The 20,196-nt window shown below is 43.3% G+C and overlaps 2 gene segments (V, D, J or C); both read left to right on the forward strand.

Moving 5' to 3' along the window:
- The first annotated feature begins 1,349 nt into the window (after window positions 1–1,349).
- LOC115389300 (Ig kappa-b4 chain C region-like) lies at window positions 1,350–2,992 on the forward strand. The segment is given in 2 exon segments: window positions 1,350–1,524; window positions 2,512–2,992. Coding segments are annotated over 2 exon segments (489 nt in total).
- Window positions 2,993–5,842: 2,850 nt separating this feature from the next.
- Window positions 5,843–7,526, forward strand: LOC115389312 (Ig kappa-b4 chain C region-like; the record flags this gene model as incomplete). The annotated part of the segment is given in 2 exon segments: window positions 5,843–6,080; window positions 7,049–7,526. Coding segments are annotated over 2 exon segments (567 nt in total), but the record flags the coding sequence as incomplete, so codon positions are not given.
- Between the last annotated feature and the right edge of the window lie 12,670 nt (window positions 7,527–20,196).

A 20,196-nucleotide genomic window follows, 5' to 3' on the forward strand; every position in this document is an offset into this window, starting at 1 on the left:
ATGTTCTAGAAATTTGATGACAGAAGCTGTTAAAGTGAATCAGATTAGTTTGTTTTGCTGTATGTTGTACTTCTCTAATGTGAAAATCAATATGATGAGAATCTGATGAGAAATGACAGAAAATGCAGCCTGGGTTATAAATGAAATCATTTTCATGTGCTGAATGTGAGTTGTGACCTCACATGCAGAGAAGTGATCTATTTAAAGATATCCATGAGTGCAGTTTAAATAGAATAATACTGGTGTGTGTGTGTGTGTGTGTGTGTGTGTGTGTGTGTGTGTGTGTGTGTGTGTGTATGTGTGTGTGTGTGTGTGTGTGTGTGTGTGTGTGTGTGTGTGTGTGTGTGTGTGTGTGTGTTCAGTGAAGTGTATCAGTGAGCAGCAGTCAGTTCAGTTTCTGTTCAGTCTGACTGAGGGAGGTTTTTGTACGACGGTTTTTCACTGTGTGAACACATCTTGACTGTTGATATAATGATAACTCTGACAGTAATAAACTGCAGCATCTTCAGCTTGAACTCCACTGATGGTCAGAGTGAAGTCAGAGTTTGATCCACTGCCTGTAAAACGATCTGGAGTCCCTGAATCTCGATACTTGCTCCAGTAAATGAGCCTTTTAGGAGGCTGTCCATCTTTCTGTTGGTACCAGGCTAAATTGTGCTTAGTATTGTCATAAACATAGACATCCTGACTGGTCCTACATGTGATGGTGACGGTTTGTCCCACAGCAGAGCTGACTGCTGCAGACTGAGTCACTGTGACCTGGCCTCTGGACTCTGAGGAGACACAGACAGAAAGAGAAAGCAGCCTCATGGTTTTGTGGGCTTCATTTCAGAGGGACGGATGTTCATAGAGGAGAGGAGTTGGATTCTCTGGACTTTACCTGTGAAGCAGCAGCAGAGGAGAGTCCAGATGAGGACGCAGATCACACTCATGTTTGTGATGAGGAGGATTTCTCTGTCTTCTGTTGTCCTGAAGGACAGCTGTCAGTCATCCAGTCTTCAACTGTCAGGACTATAAACTCTCCCAGAGCACTGGAGCATGGTGCTGCTGATGCAAAGTGGCTCTCTATGGAAATGCTCTGACTGACTCCAACAGGGACTTGGATCACTTTAATAAACCATTTTCGATTTGCAGTCAAATAGGGAATATAGGTTCATACAGGGAATATTCAGGAAAATAGTGTTCTTTTTTTGATAAACCATATTTAAAAATCATTGCATGTGTTTCTCATGTTTTTGTCAAATTCCTACAGAAATATATTCCAACAGAAACAGTTTTAAAAACAGAAAATGTATTAACAAAAAAAATATCTCTAAATATACATTTTAAATAGAAATCGTCAGTAAAAGAATTATTATTCTGTGATGAGTGTCAATCAGGAAGTAAAAGTAGTTTTGCAGAGTTTGTTTGTTTCACAGTCAGAGAGTGGTGTCTCTCTACAGTCAGAGGTTTTTGTACAGCGGCTCAATGAGTTTGTATCACTGTGGTACACGTTCGGTGGAGGAACCAGACTGGATGTTGGAAGTAAGTTGATTCTACTTTTAATACTGACAGATATCTAAAATTCATACATTAAACCTTTTTTAAATGACTTGAGATGCGAAAGATGTGTTTTTCTTTATTTCACTGATGATGATCAAGTTTTAATGTCAATTGATTTCATGTAGTGGAGCTCAGATCTGTTCCACTTTGATTTTATCACCAGGAAAAATGTTTAATTTAGAAATTTACACCAGATTGAAATTGCTTCACGATTAAATTACAAATAAGAAAAGATGTTACAATATAAATGTATTCATTCAGAGACTGATGGCTGTGTAACACACTGTTTTAACTCTACCAGTCTCATGTTGAATGTGTTTTTAGACTGACCTGTGTATTTATTGACAGTTTTGGTGAACTGGTCTGTCTTTGGACTGAGTTTTAGTTTACATGTCCACTGTTTGAAATGTGTTTGTGTTGTAATGTGTGCAGGCTTTATTCTTCTAGTTTTATTGAGAGTCTCTTCATCAAAGCTGGATTTATTTTTAGTGCTATATAATGTTTCTACATTCTCTTTCTGTTACTCATTTAATATTCAGGTTAATTTACTAACATCTTTATCGACTCCTGTTTAATATTTTGCTCTCAATTAAAGTGAAGAATTAATCGTAATGTGAAGCTCATGTTGTTAAATTTTCCTCTCATAAGTTATAAAGTGTAACTTTCTGATCACGTTGATGCAAATCTTGCCAGTAAAGGTTGAGACATGTGCTTGTGTTCCTTCCAGTGCAGTTTGAGGTGTTTCAGGTCAAACTGTTGGATGATTCTCTCTGTGCTGATGTGCATGAGAGGCTTCTTAAGGGGAAGTGAAACAATGTGTGAGTGAGTGACTGCTGGAGCAGAAAAAGCTTCTGGCAGCAACTTGTTGAAGGACAAAATGATGTGTGTCCCACTGAAGCTGTCCAGGTGTGTGCTGTTTGATTGACAGCTGGCTGCTCCCTGTCCTCTCATCTGATTGGTGTCTCCTAGGTGACAGGCCCCCCACCCTGACGGTGCTGCCCCCCTCCAGAGAGGAGCTGCAGCAGGGGAAGGCCACGCTCATGTGCCTGGCCAACAAGGGCTTCCCCTCAGGCTGGAGTCTGAGCTGGAAGGTGGAGGACAGCAGCAGCAGCAGCAGCTGGGAGGAGAGCAGGAGCCCCGGGGTGCTGCAGAAGGACGGCCTCTACAGCTGGAGCAGCACCCTGAGGCTCCCTGCAGACCAGTGGAGGAAGGTGGGCTCTGTGACCTGTGAGGCCACCCAGGGCTCCCAGACTCCCCTCAGAGAGACACTGAGGAGAGACCAGTGTTCCCAGTCCTGACCGGACTCACTGGGACTCTCACACTGCTTTGACTCTCACACTCATCTCACCTCTGTCATTCACTCTCTTTCACTTTCTTCTGTCATCAAACCAAACTCTCTTCATCAATATTCATCTTCTTCTTTCATATGATTTTCTTCCAGCTCTGACAAAATAAACACTCTTTTCATGTCAACTCTTTGGTCTTGGATGAGTTTTTTCCAGCAATCAAATCATCATAACACCTTGTTTGGAGCAGAAATGTCACTTGATAGATATTCTCAGTGTTCCACCTCTTGTTGCTGAATTACTTTCATATCAAACAGAGTTAAAACACACAGGTAGTGAAAAGCCCCTCAAATTGTCTATAGATGTGAATATTTTTGATGAAAAAGACGAGCAACAGCAGAGATTCAGAAGTTATTCACTTCTTTCGTGGAGCCAGTTTTTATGATTCACTAAAAACAGTTGGTTCTTCCACCTGCTCACAATTTTTTTTCTGCTAACAATGATTAAACAGCAAAACATGGAGGTCTCCTCTCCTAACACTGTCACCAATCAAATGAAGCTACAAAGTCAGTGATTCTTTTTGTAGTGATGAGGATAAAATTCCTGCTGCAGCCTCACATTCAGTTCATCATGTTCTCCACTGATTTGTATTCAGTGTTACAAGTAGTTTTTCTCAGTTTCCTCAAAGATCCGTCCTTTAGCCTTCTGGCCTGCTTCCTCCTGTTGAGGCTTCCTGGAGTCGATCCCAGTTGACTCTGAACTTTGAAGGCCAACAAGTCCTCCAACTCAAACCACCACAGTGATCATAAATTCATGTCTTAAGTTCGACCAGAAGGTACGTTTTAAAAGCATGCACCCCTTAGTGGCCATGTAAATAATGTCACAGACACCACAGACTGAGGGAGTTTTTTTTTTTTCTTTTTTCAGCTGAGCAACTTAATAGTTACATTTGACCACAAATACAGTTCTCTGCATTGAACAATGACTTCAGTTTGATTTTCAAATGGAACAAAATCTTTGAAATAGTTTTTGAAACAGATAAAAGGAAGAACCACAATGAAAAATATAGAATGGAAAAATCTCTGTGTTGAAATTTACACAACGCTTCTCTAGTTTCCACTTAGTTTCCACTCAGTTTATGGATGTGATCTGCAGTTTTTTTTGTTTCTATGTGCATTCCTACAACTCTCTCTGCAGAAGTATCACCCCACTGGTTGCTATGCTGGTTGCTATGGACTCTGACCTTCGACCCTGAACGGAGTAGGTGTGTGTCACGAATTTGATTTTTTTTCTTTAGGTACATAGTTCTGCTTTTTAACGAATGATATTTTTTCAACAAACACTCTTCTGTATATTCAACAACAGCTTCTCTTCTTATTTTCCAAATAATATTCAATTATTTGTTTCTGATTCAGTCGTCTATTCATACTGCTGGAACACACCGATTCTTCTTTTGTTGTAAATCAAGTAATAAATCAATCAATCTGTCTGCATTTATATATTATATCACAAAATTAAGATCATACCTTTTCAAAGGTTTTAATTGTATTTCTGAAGATTATGAAGTATTGATGCAACAACAACAAAACCAAAAATACAGGATGATTTATCGTTTATTTTAAAAAAATGAAAAAATAGAGAAGCAGCTTTCACAGATCTGGTTTCAATTTTTACAGTGTGGGTTGAATACTGTGTGTGTGTGTGTGTGTGTGTGTGTGTGTGTGTGTGTGTGTGTGTTTGTGTGTTTGTGTGTGTGTGTGTGTGTGTGTGTGTGTGTGTGCGTTCTCGTATTTCTATCCTTGTTGGGGCTAAATGTCCCCACAAGGATAGCAAAACGTGGAACGACGTGCCTTGCGGGGACCTTTTTCCGGTCCTAAGTAGGAGAAACAGTGTTTTCTTGACCATGTTGTTGTTACTGAAAAAAGTAAAAGTGCAAAAACATTTCTTTAGGGTTAGGCTTTGTTGTGGTGTGGGTTAGGGTTAGGGTAAGGGTCAGGGTTAGGGGCTAGACATGAATGGGAGTCAATGGAGGATAGAAATACAAGACCGTGCGTGTGTGTGTGTGTGTGTGTGTGTGTGTGTGTGTGTGTGTGTGTGTGTGTGTGTGTGTGTGTGTGTTCGGTGAAGTGCATCGGTGAGCAGCAGTTAGTTCAGTTTCTGTTCAGTGAGGGAGGTTTTTGTACGACGGTTTTTCACTGTGTGAACACATGTTGACTGTTGATAACATGAAAACTCTGACAGTAATAAACTGCAGCATCTTCAGCTTGAACTCCACTGATGGTCAGAGTGAAGTCAGAGTTTGATCCACTGCCTGTAAAACGATCTGGAGTCCCTGAATCTCGATAGTTGCTCCAGTAAATGAGCCTTTTAGGAGGTTGTCCATCTTTCTGTTGGTACCAGGCTAAATCGTGCTTAGTGTTGTCATAGACATAAACATTCTGACTGGTCCTACATGTGATGGTGACGGTTTGTCCCACAGCAGAGCTGACTGCTGCAGACTGAGTCACTGTGACCTGGCCTCTGGACTCTGAGGAGACACAGACAGAAAGAGAAAGCAGCCTCATGGTTTTGTGGGCTTCATTTCAGAGGGACGGATGTTCATAGAGGAGAGGAGTTGGATTCTCTGGACTTTACCTGTGAAGCAGCAGCAGAGGAGAGTCCAGATGAGGACGCAGATCACACTCATGTTTGTGATGAGGAGGATTTCTCTGTCTTCTGTTGTCCTGAAGGACAGCTGTCAGTCATCCAGTCTTCAACTGTCAGGACTATAAACTCTCCCAGAGCACTGGAGCATGGTGCTGCTGATGCAAAGTGGCTCTCTATGGAAATGCTCTGACTGACTCCAGCAGGGACTTGGATCACTTTAATCAATCATTTTCACTCTGGACTCCAATTTTTGTGGGAATATTAAGGTGATTGGTTTTCTATTTTGATAAATATAATATTAAAATCATGACGTGTGTCTAAAAATGTCAAATTTCTATTGAAATACATTCCAATAAAATTATTTTACAAAATACAAAATACATTTTGAAAACTTCTGTCTAAATATACATACAAAATTGCACAAAGTCAGTAAAAGAATTGGTCTGTTGAGTTTCAATCAGGACGTAAAAGTAGTTCTGCAGAGGTTGTTTGTTTCACAGTCAGAGAGTGGTGTCTCTCTACAGTCAGAGGTTTTTGTACAGCGGCTCAATGAGTTTGTATCACTGTGGTACACGTTCGGTGGAGGAACCAGACTGGATGTTGGAAGTAAGTTGATTCTACTTTTAATACTGACAGATAAATATATCAAATGTTGACATTAAACCTTGTTTTGCATGATTTGAAAGATGTTTTTATGTTTTGTCATGATAATTATTTTACTGATGAAGTTTGAATCCTCCCTGATTTCGTGTGGTATTGCTCAGATCTGTTCCAGGTAAACATGTTATTTTGAAATTTGTGCTGGATTAAATGTCATCAGGGTTATTTGTCACAAAATTTATATTGTGACTCTTAAAATTTTCTCAGTCAGAGACTGATGGCTGCGTAACACACTGTTTTAACTCTACCAGTCTCATGTTGAATGTCAGTTTACATGTTCACTGTTTGAAATGTGTTTGTGTTGTAATGTGTGCAGGCTTTATTCTTCTAGTTTTATTGAGAGTCTCTTTATCAAAGCTGGATTAATTCTTGGTGCTATACAATGTTTCTGCATTTTGTCTCTGTTACTCATTTAATGTTCAGGTTACTTTATTGTTAAATAGAAATATTGCTGATAAATGTGTTTGAAAATGAACTATAAACTATAACACACACAACATTTTATCGACTGCTGTTTCAAATTTTGCTCTCAATTAAATTGAAGCATGAATCGTGATGTGAAGCTCATGTTGTTAAAATTTCCTCTCATAAGTCATAAAGTGTAACTTTCTGATCACGTTGATGCAAATCTTTGCCAGTAAAGGTTGAGACATGTGCTTGTGTTCCTTCCAGTGTAGTTTGAGGTGTTTCAGGTCAAACTGTTGGATGATTCTCTCTGTGCTGATGTGCATGAGAGGCTTCTTCAAGGGAAGTGAAACAATGTGTGAGTGAGTGACTGCTGGAGCAGAAAAAGCATCTGGCAGCAACTTGTTGAAGGACAAAATGATGTGTGTCCCACTGAAGCTGTCCAGGTGTGTGCTGTTTGATTGACAGCTGGCTGCTCCCTGTCCTCTCATCTGATTGCTGTCTCCTAGGTGACAGGCCCCCCACCCTGACGGTGCTGCCCCCCTCCAGAGAGGAGCTGCAGCAGGGGAAGGCCACGCTCATGTGCCTGGCCAACAAGGGCTTCCCCTCAGGCTGGAGTCTGAGCTGGAAGGTGGAGGACAGCAGCAGCAGCAGCAGCTGGGAGGAGAGCAGGAGCCCCGGGGTGCTGCAGAAGGACGGCCTCTACAGCTGGAGCAGCACCCTGAGGCTCCCTGCAGACCAGTGGAGGAAGGTGGGCTCTGTGACCTGTGAGGCCACCCAGGGCTCCCAGACTCCCCTCAGAGAGACACTGAGGAGAGACCAGTGTTCCCAGTCCTGACCGGACTCACTGGGACTCTCACACTGCTTTGACTCTCACACTCATCTCACCTCTGTCATTCACTCTCTTTCACTTTCTTCAATCATCAAACCAAACTCTCTTCATCAATATTCATCTTCTTACATCATGATTTTCTTCCAGCTTTGACAAAATAAACACTCTTTTCATGTCAACTCTTTGGTCTTGGATGAGTTTTTTCCAGCAATCAAATCATCATAACACCTTGTTTGGAGCAGAAATGTCACTTGATAGATATTCTCAGTGTTCCACCTCTTGTTGTTGAATTACTTTCATATCAGACAGACTCAAAACACACAGTCAGTCAGAGGAAGCTGTGTCCTTCATTCAAGATGAACAAATGTCCTTCACTTTTCTTGATACCAATAAATGCTGATTTAGATAATTGTGTTAAAATTAAATTAGTTGCTCTGAAGTGTGAGCAAAACTCCAAATGGTAACTGAACCTCAGATCAATGAGTGTGAATTGTATAAAGTTCAAAACCACATCATCAATATACATACTGATTGTTATTTAAGGTAATGATGTTGAAATTTCTGTCTTTTCCCCATTGATATCAGGTTTATGAATATTCTGTGAAACTGCAGTGTAATTTAAAATTCTGGTCACACTTTATAAGAACTATACGCTGTTAAGCATTAGTTGTTCTACATTCAAACAGAAAACAATGAAACAAATCCTGACTACTACTCAACAATGTTATAGATTCTTCGCACTTGTGAGAGACATATAGAGCACTTTCAGTTCAAGGTAAAATTCAAAGGTGAGATTCATTTTGTGCATGTTGTGTGTAATTTACATTTCTTTCTCAAAGTCACTTGATACTGTTGTCAAAGAAATGTTATTAGTAAATGCTCCAACAATTGGTTACTTGCTTCTACTTCTTCTTCTTCTTCTTCTTCTTCTTCTTCTGACAGATAGATAGATAGATAGATTGAACCAGATGTGAGAAATATGTGAAGCAGTGTGTTAAAAATCAGTTCTAAAGGCTTTTTCACCACACAAGCATTACTAGCCAACTACTTTTGACACATCACTGAAATCATTTCGCAGAAGAGTTCAGCACCACGGACAGCGACCACATCATTTTGAAAACAATCAAACAGCCTGATGTACCAACACAGGTCAGCACCATGGACAGCAACATCAATCACCTGAAAGCACAGTACACAAATATGTTAACATTTTATAAAATCACTGCAGCTCACAAGTTAAGTTAATACAAATTCCATATAAAATAGATCGACTCACCAACATTATGAGTGCACACATATGCATGGTGCTCAGCAAAGTCGGCCAAAATGCACTGTATGCCCATCACCCTGGCTGACTCATTTTTAGTGGACAAAATTGCAAAGTTACAAAGTTGCAGCAGTGACTGGGATAATCAAAAATAAAAGAAGGATGAGTAAACCTCATCAGCAGTTGACGCTATTGCTGGGTGACTCACAATTTTGATTTGCGATCTGGTCCTTGAAGCAGGCTCGAAAAAAAAGCAGCTGGCCAGGGAAGCTATGGCCAAAGTCCTGATCTGCTGGGCAGCTCGGACATGAGCATTCTCCTGTGCTTGCTGCAGAGTGTTGGGTTGAATTGCCTTAAACATCTTTGCAGTTCTGTTTAAGCTGGTAAATCTTTGGGACAGTGGCTGGATGATTGTTACGTCCGTTTCTCTTAAAGGAGGACTGGAAGCAACATAAAACCCAGATGTTACAGGTGAAAGAGGTGTTTTACAAAAAAGGATTACATAGCAAACTGAGGAACACCATAAATCAAAAATAACACAAAACGAAGAAACACAAGACTACACCCAAAAATGATCCCTATAATTAACCAAAACAACACAAAACCACCGGCTATTCTAATACAATCCAGTTCAGCTCACAGAACCAAGCAAGTAATCACTAACGCCGAGCCAGACGAGTGGGGAACAACAGGCTACTGCTCAGACACAGCCGCTCCCAGAATGATCCTCCCACCAGTCTTTTGAAGGGGAGGCTCCTGCCGTGGCCGCTTGTGACTGCAGGCTGCCGTGTCTTCCCCAATGCTCTGGTGCTCCAGTCAGTAATCCAGTCCTGGACAACCTGTAGGTGCAACAGAGGGAGAGATCCCAGCCACACATACACACACACACACACACACACACACACACACACACACACACACACACACACACACACACACACACACACACCACACACACACACACACACACACACACACACACACACACACACACAACCATAACGGCAGCAGCCGTAACACCCCTCCCCTTGAATTAACAACCACTGGTTGTTACACACACACACAAAAAAAAGAACAATCACAACGCAGAGTGTTTTTTTTTTCTTCAAAGCCTGGATAGGGCATCAGCCAAAACATTTTTTTTACCTCTTTTGTGCCGTATTACTCGGTTGACATCCTGCACAATCAGTGCCGAGAGCATCAGCCATTGGTTATGGTTGTACATGCGCGCAAGGAACCTGAGTGGGTCATGATCTGTGAAGACGACAACTGGGGATGCACATTTTAAATTTTTTCTATGACCGATAACTGATGCCCTTTAACTGGTTAATGACCGTTAACCGATAGGATTTAAGGCCCATCCATGCTTCACATGTCCGCGTGGTTGTGCATTGCGCATTGGTCTGCGCAGACCGATCTGCGGACGTCCGCGCAGCAGCCAGAATTTGTGACCGCATTGCGCGCAGGTCGCGCCGGTATACGCATGCGCCACAGCACCACAGCAAACAAAACAAGACAGTAAAAGTGATGGCAGACAGAGCTACAGCCTGATGGCTCGACACAGAGACAGCCAGAGTGAAAAACTCGTGGACGGAGACAGCAGACTCTGTCTGGAGGGAGGAGAAGTTTTGCCGACAGAAGTGAAAGTGTCTAATCGCTTGGGCACCGCCCCGCAATTCAGACGTAAAAAAAGGCTAATTAACTTCAATATTAAATGATAACGTACTGACAATGTATGCGCTCAGTTTTCCCTAAATAATCTGTAATAAAGGAGCAGATAAACAGTCTGTAGTGCTGGAAAAGCTTCATGAGGATGTGTGGATCAGTGCGCCTGCATGGAACGCGCACAGCTGAGCCCAGAATGCAGCACGGGAGAAAGCACGTGCACATCGGTGGAGCGCCGAGGCTCCAAAGCGGACGCGGATGTTGGAAGCATGGACGAGCCTTTAAATGCCCTGTTGAGTGGTTACATGCTGCCACTCCGACTTTCCGACATTCTGACACACCACCATTTCGATATATCACCATTCCGAAATACCGCTATTCTGACACGGAAATGTGCGTAACTCCGAGTGAGTGACTGACTCGGCGCAGTCCGGTGCTTAACTGCAGATTTACAATGACAGCAAATACTCATCTAAAATGTAAAAACAGCTACAAGATTTATATATAATTAGCACGATAGGCTTTAATCATCTCCTATTGCTTTTTAAATGATGTCGAGGGCGAGCGTGCTGGTGATTTGTGTTCTGATTAATTTCCAAAATAAAGTTTTAGCTTCTGAAATCCGATTTTTAAACAGTTCTGATGGAGCTTAATGTTTATCTGGGTGATGTGGCTTCATACCGAACCATTTCACTGTAAATCTGGACGACCCGCGGCGAGTACGGAGATAAAAATTAATATTGAATGTAAAGCCGGTTTTGTGCCACATGCGTAAATGCACACAAAGATACACACCCTCCCCTACTGTACAACATGAAGGCTACTGGAATTAATCAGTGATTTAGGTGTCATCTGCAGCGCTGTCGTTGATATCTGTAATATAATGCCAGCGTGCAGGAAGATGCACAGGCTCTGTGGAGAGCTCCGCTCCAGCTGGAGCTTAACAAAAAAAAAAAAAAAATGATAGTATTAATCAGTCAAAGTTCCTGTTATCGGTTAACGGTTAAACGGTTAACCATGTGCATCCTTAACGACAACTGGCAAGGGACTGGACCCAACATACACCTCAAAATGATGTAGTGCCAACAGCAGAGCAAGGGCCTCCTTTTCAATGGTGGAGTAATTTACCTGGTGCCTGTTGAACTTTCTTGAAAAGTAGCACACCGGATGATCAACTCCACTGGCATCCTCCAGGAGCAGGACGGCCCGGATCCAACGGCACTTGCGTCGACCTTAAAGCTAGGGTTGGCGATCTTGGAAAACTAGCATGTAGCACGAATGTAGCATCTCCCAAGGCTCCGCCCAGCTCCCACCCCATTGGAGGAGCTCCGTTGGGAGCGGAGACGCAGAGACGTTCCGCGCGCGCGCACTTCCGCGTCCAGTGCGTTCCTGGCGTAACCTGTCCTCAGCGCTTCGTTTCTTCGTTTTTCTTTATTTACACTATGCCAAGTTATGGCGCACTCACCGGTAAGTAAAGCCCCAAACATTCTTCTCCGCCATTCTGCAACGACGCTCCGTCCTTCTACGCGCACACTGAATCAGGGTCAGTGCACGCCATTGACATGTACGCGCAGGGGGCAGGTCGAACGGCGAAGGGATTTGATTGGTTTAAAAAAAGGTGTCCCGTCAAGACGATTGGTTGCTGTTTTTCCCGTTTTACTCCTGCTGTAGATAGCGGATATTTTCCAAACTACTTTAAGAACACGCTCTGAATTGTTTCCCATCGGGTCATAAAGATCATTTTAACCAGTATTTAAAAAAATGTATCTCATTCAAATCGCCAACCCTAGCTTTAAACGGACGAGCAACATCAGGAGCAGCAAGCACAGAAGCGTGACTGAAGAGAGCACTGATCCTATCAAATGCATGCTGGCACTCTTGGGTCCACACAAAGTCAACCGTGGGACTGAGAAGGTTGATCAGAGGCTGCACAACTGAAGAAAAGTTTCTGCAAAATTTCCTTTAATATCCAGCCATACCTAGGAAACCTCTCAGGGACCTACGGGTGGAGGGAATGGGTAATTCCTCAATGGCAGCTATTTTGGCTGCCAGGGGTCGCACCTGACCTTGACCCACCTGCCGGCCTCGATAGGGAACTTGTAGCCTTTCCAATCTCGCATTTTGCCAAGTTTAAGGTGGGTGATGCGTCAGCAAGGCGGCAAAATACTTTTTCTCGGACCTGCAGGCCCAGGCCCACTCCAGTGTGACCTCCCCCATTTGTATGTCTGACTGTTTGCTGTCCTGTTGCTGTGTGTCTGTCTGTTTGTCTTTTGTGTTGCTGCAGACAGTGACGTGATCAGAATAAATGAAATCATTCCATTTTAGTAATAAGTTTTTCTATTTTTTTCAGTTGCTTTATTATTATTTTATATATAATTTTTCACATTTTAATGTCCGATACAGTACTATATATAGTACCTTTCGGTTTGAAAGTGACAGCATCTAGTGTTTTTCACAGCCCAGTAAAAATGACTCAACACAGACTCCTCCTGGCCAAGCAGAGAAGCTGCACAAGTAACTTACCCTTGCGCTGTATTACAGTGAAGGCCACACCCTCTCCGGAAGGCACAGCGCTGCTCTGCCTTTATCTGTCATCTCGGCTGTGTTCGAAACCGCATACTTACCTACTACTCATACTAACTTATTGAGTATGCAGTGTGTTTACACTGGCAGTATGCGATTTTGAGTATGTGAGAAGTTCCCGGATGCATACTGCATTCGCCAGAAATGTTGAGTAGACATCGTGTGTTCACTACTCATACTGAAATTGTCCAAGATGCAACGCGACGGACAGCGGTTGCGCCAGACAGAGCTTGCGCTGCCTGGCAGCCGGCGGGTGTGATCGGGGGGGCTGGCCCCGCGGTCTGGGTCCGGCCCCGGAGGGTGTGAGAAACTCTGCGCTCGCCGGCGGGCCCGCCGCTGGGGTGCCGCGCCGCACCGAGGGGCCCGGGGGTCCGCCGCCGGACCTCCGGAACCGACTCGGTACAATGCCCAGGGCGGGCCCGCTCCATAGGACCGCTGGGTGAGACCGCGCTTCTCGGTCCCGCTGCCGAGCGGGTCGACGGGGAGCCGGTCGGAGTGGCGGTGGCGGCCGGCGGCGTGATCCATGGTCGCCCGCCGCCAAAGCCCGACCGAGCCTGGAGGCTGGGCCGCCGGGTTGGGGGACCCAACTGCCACGGCGCAGAGCGCCGTGCCGGGCGGGGGGCCCCCCGTGGCGGGTCCGGGGTTTGTGTGTGCTCTGCTTCTCTGCCTGCTCCTCTGCTTCTCTGACACCTCCGTGCTGGAGCCGCTCACTGCGGCTGGCTCACATATCGCCGAATTCGTCCGAACAAAATCATAAACGGTTGGTATTTGGACAAATAAACGACATAGTCGGCCTCTAAACGACCACTTTGTCGCCTAATTTTAAAAAAAATTGTGATGAAGTTGTACATTTGAAGAGTTTAGAGCTAAAGTGAAATCAGCTTTAGCAGGTCGATTTCGGCTCGGGGAGGAGTGCAATGCATTATGGGTTATTATGTAGTATGCTGTAGTGTAAACGCTTTGCATACTGCTTGATGGACTGAGTAAGCAGGATGCAGGATGGATAGTATGAGTATGGAAGGATGTAGTAGGCAGTATGCGGTTTCGAACACAGCCCTCGTCGCAATGATTTGTTTTCGCGCAGGCGCAGTCAGTTTCACCATCTAAAAACCATTTACGCAAAAAGGCAGATCGCTCCGCTGCCTTTTTTACGTTACTCTGCTATGCCAATGCTCTACGTACGTTCACGGAGAATTTGTGAATCGGTCCTTTTCAGGTGAAGTCACTCTGTTGCATTGTGGGATTGAATCGCCATTTCACAGGCCACGGTCTCACTCTGTGATTCACGTCTTGAGTGCGGCATTATTTCTCAGAAATGGGAAGATCGTGTTGCGTGACAGGCTGCCATAATAAGTCGCATCGACGGAATGGGAGCAGGACAGAAGGCAAGCTCCGTTTTTTCCAGTTTCCCACGTGGAAAAGAAATTACGGGGAGCAGACTGAGGAAATAAGGAAGAGGCGTCAGACGGCGGGGGTCGGAGCAGTGACATGAAAGAGCATCACTTTCCACTCCATATCTGCCAACATGGTTGTTTGCTCTTGACATTTTCATAAAGGCAAGTGAGCGAGTTTATTTGTTTTTAAGCAGTGTTACTGAAAATGTGGTTTCTTTCAGAATGAAGTTACATTAGCTGCTAACGGTTAGTGCACCTGCAAACTAGCTTCACCCAGCTGCGAACCAACTTCACTTGTGAAATACAGTCAGCGGAGGAGGGCAGTGGAGAATCACTTCATGCTAAATCTGTTAACTGTGATAACTGTGTGAATGGCATGAATTAGGGGCAAGAGGAGCGGCACATATGTGCAGTAGAGCTTTGAGCATAAACCTATTTGTTGTTTTTGGTTGTTGCTTTCAGGTGTTCTTTCATTCAATGTGTGTTGGGGTGTGGGCCATGCAGAGAGAGAGACGTTTCAGCACCGCAGACAGCTCCGCGTCCAAATTGTCATTTTCTCACTCATTTTGCGTCTCGATCACAAACAAGGAATGCGCTGTGTGGTCATGAGATATAAAGTTAATTGGGGGAGTATTGGGACTGCTATTAAGTCATTGTTTAAGCTTTTTTTAATGGTGTTATGCGGTCTTGATTTTGTTAGAGTAAGCTGGCACTTACTTCCCTACACATGTAAATTGTCATTGGTGTGTCCGTTGCAATTTGCGACTGTCTGCCTACCTAACCCTGGAGCTCACGGCACGTGCCTGGCTGCAGACCAGGAACCTGCTGAAAACCAGCATTTGCTGAGTCAGGCCAGATTTTGTTTTAATCTTTTCCTGTTGAAATAAATAAATGAAAAGTAATAAATGAAATGCATGTGTTCCTCCCAGGCGGTAGTGTACACAATATGGTCAGCTGGATAGGCATTATTACAGACAGTTATTAATCCCCTCTAGAACGATATGAACGAGCCGTTGGAAAGTCGCTGGTGCATTACACATGCCAAATGCCATAACGGTGTACTGTATAAACTGATCAGGAGTGGAGGGATTTGGGCTCGGAGTATGATTCTCACTTTGGGTGTGAGAGGTCCTGGGTTCAATTCTCGGACGAGCCCCCCAATTATGTTACGTCCGCAGATCTTAAAGGAGGATTGGAAGCGACATAAAACCCAGATGTTACGGGTGAAAGAGGTATTTAATAAATAAAAAAGATTATATAGCAAACTAAGGAACACCATAAACCGTGTCAAGACAGGCATTGCAAACGTTCACCTGAAAGTTATTCTCTGCATCAGTGAGGCGATTGTCTTCAAAGTGATGCTTAACTTTTCTGGCCCTGATTGACTCAAACTGTATTTAACTTCCCTGTTTGGTAGCTGGAGCAAGACAGTCAGACTTGGCCTCATCACCGTTCTCCCTGAACTCCATCAAAACACTAACAGTGTTTTGCAGCAGAGTAGATGCTTTGAGGAAATCCTGCAATGAATGTGAGGCAGCATTTATACTTTCTACATTCTTGGTTTGCATGTTAAGCAAGAAAATAAAGGAAAATCTGTTTCTGACATTCTTAAGCAGTCTTGCTTCATCATGCTCCTCTTTGTTGTCACTGGTGAGGAATATTTAGATGAGGGCTTTCATAACGTCTCCATATCTGTGCTTCAACACAAAAAGACTGTCATGTCAAAATCAATCTGCCCTCCGTCAGTGATGGTGTGAAATGTTAATAAGTCATGCCATGTATCAGAAATGTTCACCCTCCACGACAATCCGAAGTCTGTTGTGAAAAGAAATACTGCTTTTCGTTCCATGGTGTACTGCAGTTCACCACCACAGTGATCAGCAGACCTCAGAACTCAGAAAGTCAGTGTGAAAGGGGCAGAAAGGAACTTGGTCACCAGTTAACGTGGCGACCACTTGACATGAAACACCATCCTCCCCCGGCTGTGTTACAATGGCACGTCTCACCTCAGCTCAGGAGAGATTTTTTTTTCTGAACAAGCCTCTTTCTATGAACCATGTCTTAAAAAAGGTGTTCAAATTAAGGCTGTCAATCGATTTAAATATTTAATGGCAATTATTCTCATGATTGTCCATTGTGAACACTCAGTTTTTCGCACATTGACAGCACTTTACTTTTACGCTCAGTGGTGGCAGAGAAGACAAGCAGGAAAATGATATTATCTGGTGGTGACACTGGAATCACTCATAACAGAAAAAGGAGTGAGCAGCAGCATGTGGTCAGCTGTAAACACTGAGAGAGCCACAGAGAGATGTGTGGCAGAGGTGGAGAAGAAGTGGCATGGCACCGTCAGATTCTGCTCCAGGTGGAGGCCAGCCTACACCCAAACCCACACCACTGTTCACCAAAACAGCCTCCATCTTTGGGACGGCCAGCGTGTTTGACAAAGTGTCCGAGCACTCTTTCTCCTCTGCTCCTCGACATAACAAAACATTTGTGAATGAAAATGCAATAAAACCAAAAGTTCTTGAAAAAATGTAAACATAAACACTGATTTAGCTTTTTCCATTTTCATCCCAGTCAAACTGTGAACACGGGTCGTAGACAGATGACGCTTCAGACACATTCTGTGTTGTAAATCTCGGTCTCCCACTCTTTACATGTGAACGCATTGAAAGTGTGTTTCTAAATCTGCAATGTGGCCAGAGTTTTCAGATATTTTTTTTTCTTTTTTACATGTAGGTGAATTTACATGTAAATGCAAGGGCCAAACAATTTCAAATGTCACCGTTTTCACTCATCTCTGGTGTCGTGTAATTGTATAGTACCGGCAAGAATTTAAAACTACTTTCAGCCCTGAATGTAACGTCATACATTGGAGCCTCTTGACGGCCTGTTTTGGGCTGCGGATCTCATATTTAACAAACCCGAATCTGTATGACCTGATCTGTGGAAGACTGCACTGACATGGAGGTACCTGCATGCTACAAGGACCAGAAGCAGGATGTGACCCTGGTTGGATTTCCAGTTCTTGAAAGGAGCAGGTTTTAACTTCTCCTCACATGAGCAGAGTTGGGTATGTAACGACAAGTAACGAGCGTTACAAGTAGTTAAATTACTTTTGATGGGAACGAGTAGTGTAACGGTGCTACTCCTTCTAGATTGGTAGTTAAACTAGCGTTACAAATGAAACGCTAGGATCGTTATTTTTACAAGGACTGCAAATAGAGCAACCAAAATATTATTATGTCAGCGGAGTTCTTTTTATTACCACCAGGAGATGGAACGGTGGCCATACGAGCAGCTACTCGCTATCTCTTCCCGGTCAGGGCTGATGGAACCGTCAAAGTAAAATTGGTTACCTGATATAAATTTGTGCCCCACTGACAACACTGCACTCCCTCCTACTGTAAATGCCCCTTTTAAAGGAATACTCTGAAGATTAGGGACCCACGCCCTTTCCCTAACCCATTGACAAAGTTAGACAAGCTCATAAATACCTTTTTTTGTGTCTCTGGTCCAGCGGCTGGTTCCCAGCTGTTAGCATCGTAGTTAGCTTAGCTCGAAGCTAAGCTGGAAGTCAATCAGAGTCGGACTACGAAAGTGGACAAAATCCTCCTTCCAGTGGTCCAGGGGACGGCGTATTAGCACGTGAAGTAAATCCGAATGGCTATAAAACATTTTAAAAGACGTGTTTTCTTTTCAATCAGTTCAAAAAACGTTCTGATACACACAGATCTGGCAGTGCTCCGCGGAAGGATATACCGGAGCACAGCTCTGTGGAGCACTATGCAGTAACGAGTAGTGTAACTTCTTTACTATTTCGATGGAGTAATCAATTAGTGTAAGGCACTACTTTTTTCAAAAGTAACGAGTAACGGGTAACTCTTTACTTTTTTGAGTAACGCACCCCAACTCTGCACATGAGTGAGGTTTCGCCTTCAATGCAAACATTATTTTATGATCATTCTTATGATAGTTGAGAAAATTTCCACACAGTGTTGATGGAGGAACGCAGATGTTTTGCTGATATAATTGTGCATCCCGAAATAAAATACAATGGTCTAATATAATTCAATATCATATAAGTCAGAGGCAGAGTCTATTCCTGCCAGGAAATGATTCTTTATGATTATTCTATTGACACAATAACAGTGAGGATGATTACAAGAATAGACATGACCGTCCTGAAATCATGACCATCTGTGTGTCCCTGAACAAAACACTATAGTTTATCGTTACTTTTATTGAGAGACAATAAAACATGTTCTGCGATGAATCTGTTCTCACCCACAGTGAGCAGGATTGGCTTCAACACCCTGAACAGGATTAAGAGAGATGGATGGATGGAAAACCCCAAATTCAGCATTTAAAACAGCAGACAAAGCACTCCAATGAATATTCCAACAATGAGAAAACTCATTTCAATGCTGTGTCTGTACATGTGTTCAGAGCCAAAGAAAAACAGGCATTTAAAAACGAGAGTGAACGAGTAATAAAGAGTCAACTTTAATCAATTATTCTGTTGAACTGACGATGATCTGAAACTTGATCAGCCTCTGTAGATGTTCTAGAAATCTGATGACAGAAGCTGTTAAAGTGAATCAGATTAGTTTGTTTTGCTGTATGTTGTACTTCTCTAACGTGAAAATCAATATGATGAGAATCTGATTAGAAATGACAGAAAATGCAGCCTGGGTTATAAATGAAATCATTTTCATGTGCTGAATGTGAGTTGTGACCTCACATGCAGAGAAGTGATCTATTTAAAGATATCCATAAGTGCAGTTTAAATAGAATAATACTGGTGTGTGTGTGTCTGTGTGCGTGTGTGTGTGTGTGTGTGTGTGTGTGTGTGTGTGTGTGTGTGTGTGTGTGTGCGTGCGTGCGTGCGTGCGTGCGTGCGTGCGTGTGTGCGTGCGTACGTGCGTGCGTGCGTGCATGCGTGCGTGCGTGTGTGTGTGTTCAGTGAAGTGTATCAGTGAGCAGCAGTCAGTTCAGTTTCTGTTCAGTCTGACTGAGGGAGGTTTTTGTACGACGGTTTTTCACTGTGTGAACACATTCTGACTGTTCAACCAGTGAAAACTCTGACAGTAATAAACTGCAGCATCTTCAGCTTGAACTCCACTGATGGTCAGAGTGAAGTCAGAGTTTGATCCACTGCCTGTAAAACGATCCGGAATCCCTGAATCTCGATAGTTGCTCCAGTAAATGAGCCTTTTGGGAGGTTGTCCATCTCGCTGTTGGTACCAGGCTAAATCGTGCTTAGTGTTGTCATAGACATAAACATCCTGACTGGTCCTACATGTGATGGTGACGGTTTGTCCCACAGCAGAGCTGACTGCTGCAGACTGAGTCACTGTGACCTGGCCTCTGGACTCTGAGGAGACACAGACAGAAAGAGAAAGCAGCCTCATGGTTTTGTGGGCTTCATTTCAGAGGGACGGATGTTCATAGAGGAGAGGAGTTGGATTCTCTGGACTTTACCTGTGAAGCAGCAGCAGAGGACAGTCCAGATGAGGACGCAGATCACACTCATGTTTGTGATGAGGAGGATTTCTCTGTCTTCTGTTGTCCTGAAGGACAGCTGTCAGTCATCCAGTCTTCAACTGTCAGGACTATAAACTCTCCCAGAGCACTGGAGCATGGTGCTGCTGATGCAAAGTGGCTCTCTATGGAAATGCTCTGACTGACTCCAACAGGGACGCGGATCACTTTAATCAATCATTGTCAATTTACAGTTAAACATTTGTGGGAATATTAAGGAGATTGGTTTTCTATTTTGATAAATATAATATTAGAATCATGACATGTGCTTCTAATAATTTTAAATTTCTATTGAATTACATTCCAAAAAAATAATTTAAAAAAATAGAAAAAACATTTTAAAATTCTGTCTAAATATACATACAAAAT

The sequence above is a fragment of the Salarias fasciatus genome, chromosome 5 (genome assembly GCF_902148845.1).
Source record: "Salarias fasciatus chromosome 5, fSalaFa1.1, whole genome shotgun sequence".
Classification (NCBI taxonomy): domain Eukaryota; kingdom Metazoa; phylum Chordata; class Actinopteri; order Blenniiformes; family Blenniidae; genus Salarias; species Salarias fasciatus.